General features: G+C 33.4%; 1 protein-coding gene across 1 annotated transcript; it reads left to right on the top strand.

Moving 5' to 3' along the window:
- Positions 1–2396: 2396 nt before the first annotated feature.
- Positions 2397–4436, top strand: LOC134697032 (uncharacterized). Its single transcript, XM_063559052.1, has one exon. The coding sequence runs from the start codon at positions 2582–2584 to the stop codon at positions 3590–3592; it is 1011 nt and encodes a 336-aa protein (XP_063415122.1). The 5' UTR covers positions 2397–2581; the 3' UTR covers positions 3593–4436.
- The last annotated feature ends 5467 nt before the right edge of the window (positions 4437–9903 follow it).

Below are 9903 nucleotides of genomic sequence, written 5' to 3'. Positions count from 1 at the left end.
TAAACGATGAGTGATAGAAACCAAACTTTTGTTTGAGGCCATGGCTCCACCAAAACAAATATGGTCAGGGTCAAAGCTCAAATCCATGTTTTAAATTTCTGCCTGTGCTTGTGTATATTTCTCCTAAGATATTGTGGGATATATTTTGCCAAATTGTAAGTTGTGATATGTAGTAAAGAATGTTGAAAATAAGATATATGGTTCTATATATACATCATTAACAATACATAGTAGAGTCCAGATGTACTTTATGAAAGATATTTGTTTGGTAACCTTGAAATGAAGGTAAAAATAAGACATAAAACTAATCTGTAGATTCTAGATTTTGTTAAACATTTTATGATATTTAGCATTTAGAAGGAATAAGAAACAAAAGTCAACTGGAGGTGGCATTAAATAAATCGAAGGTGGCTATGTTTGCATTCATTTAGTTTTAAAAAATATAGAAATGTTAGGACCATTCAACCTCATTTCCTTCGGATTTTAATAACCCTTTATTGATCCGTAGGGGTCAGTTGCAAACCATATACTTTATAATGGCGTTTTAATAAATTCTTGTGTGTCATTTTTAGGTTAGAGAATTTTTGAGTTTAAATACACATTTTGTATCTTCCTTCGCAGTTTTCCTGATGAAGCTAAATCCCGAAAAGCGCTAAAGAAACACAATTTTGTACTTTTAACTCATGGTTACTAATCAGGCTGCATCATAAGCTGCTAAAGCTTTGTTTATTTTAGTAAGACTTGATTTGCAAATCTTTGCCTCTTTTTGCTCTTCAAATTCGTGATTTGAACGAGTCTGCAATGCAATGGGAATATATTTTTCCAAGATCACGGAGTATTGCACAATAAAAGAAATGCATTCAAGCTAGAACTATTTTTTAGAGAATAAAATTACAGATTAAGTTATTGTAGTAATCAAATTTACAAAATAGGGTTATGAATAAAATAAATAACACATTTATGCGAAGAACAGAGCATTTGTGTAATGTCCAACCCGGGGTTGTTTCGGCTATTGTCTAAATTAATTGCTCATGAATATTGATGAGTTTGATGTGCACGCATTTCTTGCTGATCTTGAACTACTTGAAAATTTTGATCAAAGGATTAATCAATTAATTTTTATTTTATTGATTTTATATATCGGTAATTAATGTGCTATGAGTGTACCATAGTTCTGAACATTAGTGGTTGACAAGAATTCTACAATTTTATTGATTTGGATCGATTGCTTCGTGAGTTATTGATTTGTTTACTGAGGCTGAGAGTGGTACAAAATGTCGTAGCCGTAGGTCAAGCTGACCAAAGATTCACGTTGGACATACATATTGTTTGTGATGCTTTGACATTCTGCATTGGCCAATACAAATGCAATACATGGAATTGTAATACATATTTCTACTGCATATATGAATTTTAAAGTTAGGAAAACTTTTTAATATTTCTAATCTCTGGACATGATGATGAGGCTGATTATCTGACAGCTTAGCTATTTTTAGAACACAGGGATTTCCTAATCTCCTTTTCGAAAATACATAGAGGGCGCAACTATCAAAATCGGAAGTAGCAGTTTTCAGTTGACAATTGCGGAAGGCGAAGATTGAATTAAAGTGTAAACAATAGATTAAAGGTAAATCATCATAACTATATTACGTTTTAAATATGAAGGCGTTTATAATAGGTAGCTCTCACATTGTTCGGTTGAAAAACTATGTACAGACACACGACTTTAAACTTCATCATCACGAGATACAAATGCAAGGTGTTAACGGGGGCATGGTGTCTTCTTTATTTAATGTTTGATAGACATACGCCGTTTTAGCCCCGATGTTGTGTTGATGCAGATAGGCAGTAATGATATTGGCAGCAGTGAAAATTCAGTGGTGAATATTGAATTTGCTATTCAGTATTTTATAGAAGTATTATTTTCAATTAACAGTCCTTAAGTTATGGTTGGCTTATTGTTCAATCGGAATAAGGTTTTGGCAAAACGTGGACTCACAGTGTCCCAATATAATGACAGAGTTTTAGATTTGAACTGCAAGCTGCAGAATTTACAACGTGTCTTCAGCAATCGAATGATATTTTGGGTGCATCGTGGGCTTCAGTACCCAACACATGACATTTTAGATATGCATGGAGTTCATTTAAATTCTATAGGAAATAGAAGGTTAAGTTTGAGCATCAGAGGAGCCCTGATACATGCGGAAAAAAATAGGGATGCCTGCAGGGATGAATCCAGCAACAGAGAGGCGGTCAGCACGAGTAAAAGAGAGAGTATCAGTACCCAGAACAAAGACAAGACCAGACAGGGAACCTTCTAGAACTTCTAACACACCTAAACCCACAAAAAAGAACAATCCACCGTTGTATACAAGAAATCAAATTTTAAAAAAATGCAGTTCAACCGCCAGATGTACATGTAAATTTAGAAGAAATATGTACAAACACAACAAGTAATGATAGTAATGATGACATAAGAACTTCCTTAAATACACTTACAAAGGCGGTATCTGATTTGAAAGACCATTTAACATCGGTCTCAGATACCGTAAAATCACTGAAGGAACAATCCGACTCTTCTATGGAAGATCAAGTTCTACAACAAAATACTGTTCAAGGTGACATGATTGACGAACCATGTGCACCCTCAAATCAACCTGGAACCATTACAGCACAGAGACCGAATAACAGCCAAAATGGAACAATTACACATATAGGTACAAACAATAGTTACAACATGTATGATTCTCCTTCTTATTTAGAAAATGTACCATTCACCCAAACTAATATTAATTGTTTTCAATCTGCATTGCCAGTAGGAGCCACAGTGTCTGATGATGTAAAAGGGAAAATTTGGGCAAATGAATACATCAATTTTGATATTTTATTACCGGAAGACGACATGATTGATAAGCCTATTCCACTCTCAGTGGAAAGAGATAACCAAAATCAGCCACGTTTGGTATTTAACGAAAGTACTGGAAGCAAGAAAATTCGCACTATAGACCAGTGGATCAGCGCTTTTTCGGCATATATGGTCATATACTGTCAAAAGTTCACAGATGCCTTTGAGGATCTCGTAACTTATATGGAGACTGTGAGGGAAATTGCAAAGAGTAATGGGCAATGGCTTAAGTATGACAAAAAATTTAGAAAAGCTAAATGTCAGCTCAGAGTATCTTGGGCTAACATGCATCAGGAACTGTGGCTTAAGGCGATGCAAAAAACTCCAGATGTACAGAATGATAATTATCAATCACAGAGGCGTAATTATAACACTTCTAATGACCATATTCCACAAGGTTTTTGTGTACGGTTTCATAGTGGTAATTTTTGTCAATTGCCTTGCAAATGTTTGCACAAATGCTATATATGTAATAAACTTCATCCTGCTAGCAAATGCTGGCATACTGCTAATCAGCAAAGTACAAATTACAATCAAAATGTAAATACTTTCCGTTCCTTTCGGACACCATTTCAAGGAGCAAGACCCAGAAATATGCACTCAAACAGTCATGCCTTTCATGCAAACCCCAGATTTCCAAGACCACAACTCCGGTTCCCAAATTTCATCCCGATCACGAGGCGTTAAAGAAACGAACACATTTGAGGTTGATGTTAAGCTTGGAGATGAGAAATTGCCTACACCTGTAAATGTTTTGGTATTGGCCCAATTTTTACAAGATTATGATGGACAAGAAAAAGATTTTATTTTATCTGGATTTTCAAATGGTTTTTCAGTATGTTCGGAAAAAATTTCACCTAGTTTACAATGTAAAAAACTGTGTTCAGCAAATAAACTTCCGGATATTATGAGTGATAAAATCTGTAAGGAGCTATTAGCTGGAAGGTTTGCAGGGCCTTTTTTGACTCCCCCTTTTTCTAATTTTACAATTTCACCTCTTGGTCTATGTCCTAAAAAGGACCCAAATAAATTCAGACTTATTCACCACCTGTCTTTTCCGAAAGGTGATTCAGTAAATGATAGTATTGCAGAGGAATTTCGTTCAGTTCAATATACAAGGATAAAAGATGCAATTAGAGGCAAAAAAGAGTTCAAAAGTCCATGTTTTCTTGCAAAAACTGACATTTCTATGGCTTATCGAAATTTACCCTTAAGACCTAAAGGAATATCATTTGTTTGGATTTATGTGGAAAGGTCTCTATTATCACGATAAATGCCTCCCAATGGGAGTTTCATCAGCGTGTCAAATATTTGAACGTTTTAGTACAGGGCTTCATTGGATAGGACAAAATTTTATGAATGAGGGTATCATGTTTCACATTTTAGATGATTTTTTGATAGTTGCCCAGTCCAGGGATCTATGTGAAATTTATCTCAAACAATTTTTGGATGTTTGTGATAAAATAGGTGCACCTATGGCTCCTGACAAGACTATAGGCCCAGCTCATTGCTTAACTTTTTTGGTAATTGAATTAGATACGGTTGAACAAGAAGCACGTTTGCCATCTGATAAATTATCTAAATGTAGTGAGTTATATGTGGATTCTGAAAAACTCTAAAGAACTTCTTGATAATTTTAAATCTCGGTCTTTTTCTGAAATTGGTTCTATTAAAACTTTTGATTTTTCAACCTTGTATACAACCATTCCCCATGTGAAATTAAAAAACCGTCTAAAAGAAATAATCCACAATGCTTTTCATCATAAAAATGGTAGCATACGCTATAAATTTATCACTTTGGGATACCATAAGGCATATTTTGTTAATAAGGAACAAAAGGGTAAAACATACTACACAGAGGAACAAGTGATCAGTATGCTGAAGTTTCTTATTGACAACATATTTGTTGAATTTGGAGGTAGACTTTTTCAACAAATTGTCGGCATTCCTATGGGAACGAACTGTGCGCCTCTCCTTGCTGACCTCTTCTTATTTTCATATGAATCGGAGTTCCTTCAGACACTTGTCAAAAACAAGAAGATCAAAGAAGCCAGGTTATTTAATTTCACTTTCAGATATATTGATGATGTTCTTTCCATTAACAATCCGAACTTTTCTGATTGGATTCCATTAATATACCCACCAGAACTAGAAATTAAAGAGACCACAGACACGGCTTCCTCCGCCTCATTTTTAGACTTATACCTCGAATTTGACATACACAGTCATCTCAGTACCAGAATCTATGACAAACGAGACGATTTTAATTTTGAAATTATCAATTTCCCCCACCTTAGTAGTAATATACCAACTTCACCTGCATATGGAATATACATTTCCCAACTTATTAGGTATTCAAGAGCTTGCAGCTCCTATTCAGACTTTGTAAAACGTCACCAGTGTCTGAGCAGAAAGTTGATGAACCAGGGGTATGTCAAAGAACGTCTCGTCCTTTTTCTAAAAAAGTTCATCGGAAGATACCAAGAACTTGTTGATAAATATTCCGTATCAACTTCACAAATAATACAAGATGGTCTTGAATGATAGATTTTGCGTACTGACGTTTGTTATCATCTTAATTACGTATTATAGAATTCTTTTATAAGTCTTTTTTAGATAATCATTTGAAGTGACTCAGTGGTTATGTAAAACCACATACTTTGAACGGCAAAATTATTTCATTGATTGATATTACTTTTACTTAAGGATCTTGAATACTATGAATGACAAAACTATTTTATTCAATAACACTACTTTTTCTGTTTAGTCTGTTTTTCATGATATACATTTGACGTGAAACTGTACTTATGTATCCCGTCATACTTTGAACCACACCATTATTTTATTTATTATTATTACTTTTACTGTTAAGTCTGGTTTTTGGTATATCTACTTTACGTGAGTCTGTATTTATGTATGCCGACATACGACAAAATTATTTTTATGTCTACCTGTGCGAATTTCAAACGCGCTATTTTACACCAGTAATGAAAACCTTCTATCATTTATGGGTAGACTTTACATAGATAAATTCAGCCGTATTTGACGTGAAACTGTTCTTATGTATCCCGTCATACTTTGAACCACACCATTATTTTATTTATTATTATTACTTTTACTGTTAAGTCTGTTTTTGTTATATCAACTTTACGTAAGTCTTCATTTATGTATGCCGTCATACGACAAAATTATTTTTATGTCTACCTGTGCGAATTTCAAACGCGCATTTTTAAACCAGTAATGAAACCTTCTATCATTATGGGTAGACTTTACATAGATAAATTCAGCCGTATAAGAAAAGCAAAATGAGAATGTTAAATTAATGTATTCCTTTTTGTGCTTCTTTGTTACATTTGTTGTTTATGTAGAGATATTAAGATGATAACACAATATTGACTGTTGTACCCCTATTTTTGACATTTTTACTCTTTGAGTATGTTTGTTTTGTTCATGCATCGTTGACAATTTAATGGAATTTGATGCGACTGTCATATAAGTGAGAGGTTTAGCTAGCTATAAAACCAGGTTCAATCCACCATTTTCTACATTAGAAAATGCCTGTACCAAGTCAGGAATATGACAGTTGATACCCATTCGTTTGATGTGTTTGGACTTTTGATTTTGCCTTTTGATTTTTGATTTTCCTTTTTGAATTTTCCTCGGAGTTCGGTATTTTTGTGTTTTTACTTTTTAATCCAAGATTTTCTAGGAAGGAAAAAAGTGACATTACGAGAGATACAGTCACTTTGTGGTCTTCTTAACTTTGCATGTCAAGTAGTCCTTCCTGGCAGGGCTTTTTTGAGGAGATTATATGAAATAACCAAGACTTTAAGAAAACCTCATCACACTGTTAAACTGACCAGGGGGTGTAAAGATGATTTGTTGGTTTGGCAAAGCTTTTTAGAACATTTCAATGGGAAATGTTTCTTTATCGATGAAAAGATGGTTTCAAACGATGTATTTCAGTTGTACACTGATGCTTCAGGGACTTATGGATTTGTGGCAGTTTTTGGGAAGTCTTGGTTTTATTGGGAATGGAATGAGCAATGGTTAAGCCAAAACATAACTGTCAAGGAGTTGTTTCCCATTGTCTTGGCAATTGAAGTTTGGGGAAATCAGATGGCAAACAGATCTATTTGTTTTAATTGTGACAATGAGGCTTTAGTACATGTATTGAATAAGCTATCCAGCACTGAGAAAAATGTAATGTTTTTGATTCGCAGACTGGTATTGTTATCTTTACAATTTAATGTTTTGTTTTCTGCCGTTCATTTACCCGGCAAGTTGAATATCTTAAGTGACGCACTTTCCCGTTTACAGATTTCCAAGTTCCAGAAACTAATGCCAGATGCAGACCCAGAGCCTACACTTGTACCTCATCTACCAATCTTGCCAGTTTAGATAATACAGTTGATGACCTATTAAAATCATCTTTGGCAAATTCAACAAGAAAACAGTATAATAAAATATGGATAGATTTTAGACAGTTTTGCATTTCTCATTTAAGTATAACAGACTCAGTAATACCTATATCCATTCACACATTGTCACTATATTTGGCTTCCTTATATGAAAGGGGTTATGCTCCCTCTACAATGTAAACCTATAACTCAGCTATAAGTTATTGGCACAAAATTAATAATGTATCAGATCCCACTGCTTCCTTTTAAATTTATAAGTTAATCCATGGGGCAAAGAAAAAACGTTGCACTTTTGATGGCAGATTACCAATAACAATCACCATATTAGAGAGACTAGTCACAGGATTGAACATTATATGCAAAAATCCATTTTACCAAATGTTATTTAAAGCTATGTACACTGTTGCATTTTTTGCTTTTTTGAGGGTTGGTGAAATGACAGAGAGATCTGTAAATACATGTACTAACCATAACTGTTTAAAGATGGATAACATTGAAATTCAATCTGAACAATTCATTATATCTTTCAGTTCATTCAAGCACTCAGTCCCAGGCAAGGTTCATAAAATTCTTATTAATAGACAACAAAAAGAATCTATTTGCCCAGTTAAATATCTTCTGGCATATTTGAACTACAGAAGTTCTCAACCTGGCATTGCCAATTTATTTTGTCATTTAAATGGGTCACCAATATCTCGATCACAGTTCATTGACACGCTTAATAAATCACTGAATTTTATTGGATTATCATCTAAATATTACAAAGGTCATTCCTTCAGAATTGGTGCTGCTAGTTGGGCTTTGCAAAATGGCAAATCAGATAGCCAAATTCGTAGCCTTGGTAGATGGAAGTCAAATGCCTTTCTAAAGTACTTAAGACCAGATGTATCTTCAAATTAGACAAAATTAAACATAAACCCAACTGTGATTATACATTTGCAAGTATAATACTATGATTTTGTTAGGTGACGAGCTGGAGCAGTCACAGTCTTATTTATTGAGGGCTAGTATTGAATTATTGTAACATATATATATACATTTTGTACTTGCCTACAATGTCTCTTTTTTATTTTGAAATGTATGAATATGTTTATAAATATTAGTTTTATTTTTGCAATATTGTATCCAAATGTATGGTTACATTATGCAATGTTGTATAAGTTAAACCATATACCAGTATGCAAATGTATTTTTATATGATACTTTTTTACACCCTACCTGTGTTTATTTGGTGACGGGCATGAGCAGTCACAAAGAAACTGTACAATTTAAATAGGTTGTTGTAATACTTAATTTATGTTTCTTTTTATTGTTATATTTGCAATATGATTATGTTTTAAAATATTTTCATGCAGCTGCGGGTGGGGGGAATTGTGACACAATTCGGTGGCAAATGTTTGGTCCCCACCTTCGCTTATCATTATAGTTGTTGTAAATAAATCTGACATTAGAGTAGAAATAAAGTAGCGCCACAAATGGTGGCACAAATTTTGCCAATAACATGTGTTGGTTTTTATTTAATAGAGAAGCGAACAGAGCTGGCTGCATAGTTAGGTTAAGTGTATATAGTTGTTTCTATAGATTGTCAATGGAGGAGCATAAACTAGGGTTATGAATAAAATAAATAACACATTTATGCGAAGAACAGAGCATTTGTGTAATGTCCAACCCGGGGTTGTTTCGGCTATTGTCTAAATTAATTGCTCATGAATATTGATGAGTTTGATGCGCACGCATTTCTTGCTGATCTTGAACTACTTGAAAATTTTGATCAAAGGATTAATCAATTAATTTTCATTTTATTGATTTCCGCCACGTCCCCAACCACCTCCTTTTAAACTAATTAAACTCAGGAGAAAGTTTATGAAAGTTTTGTATTTAGAAGACTATGATATAATGTTACTTTGTTAGCTATTACATCTAAGTAAAATGTAACTTTTAACTTTATATTGTTATATTGTTTATTTTAAATCTGTTTCTGTTATTAACTTTAATTTATGTTTATGTAAAGGGGCAAATGTTTGGTCCCCACCTTCGCTTATCATTATAGTTGTTGTAAATAAATCTGACATTAGAGTAGAAATAAAATAGCGCCACCAATGGTGTCACAAAGTTTTCCAAAATTTATATGAAAAGTATCTCTCCTAAATCAAGTGAAATCAATGAATAGATTCCGTCTTATTCTAACTGGTGTTATTTTAATGGAGAGCTGTCATTTATGTCAACTTAAATGTATGTATATAATTTCATTAGGGTTTAAAGATCAACGAATTATAAGATCAACAGCCTAGATTAAAGTTTTAGCATACAAAAAGGCTTTGCTGTTTACTAATAAATTAAATGTCTATTCGACAGAGTGTATTATATATTATTCAAACTATTTATTTATTCAAGTTTCACATGTCAATACGCAATATCTGAATTGTGATATGATAGTTAAAATGAACACACAAAAATATAAAGGTCGGTCTCAAGTTTTTGACAGATAATTATCATTTTTGTTTTACAGATGAGCATTATAAAAAGCTGTTGAGTTGACCTGCAAGCACAATTTTTTTTTAATTTCTAGCGTAAGAC

The sequence above is a fragment of the Mytilus trossulus genome, chromosome 14, assembly GCF_036588685.1.
Source record: "Mytilus trossulus isolate FHL-02 chromosome 14, PNRI_Mtr1.1.1.hap1, whole genome shotgun sequence".
In the NCBI taxonomy this organism is placed as follows: domain Eukaryota; kingdom Metazoa; phylum Mollusca; class Bivalvia; order Mytilida; family Mytilidae; genus Mytilus; species Mytilus trossulus.
Note: the sequence above shows the minus strand (reverse complement) of the source record. Positions and strands in the feature narration are given on the sequence as shown.

Bases quoted from the DNA above. Each gene is read 5' to 3' on its own strand.
- LOC134697032 (XM_063559052.1), top strand. From the start codon at position 2,582: ATGGAAGATCAAGTTCTACAACAAAATACTGTTCAAGGTGACATGATT.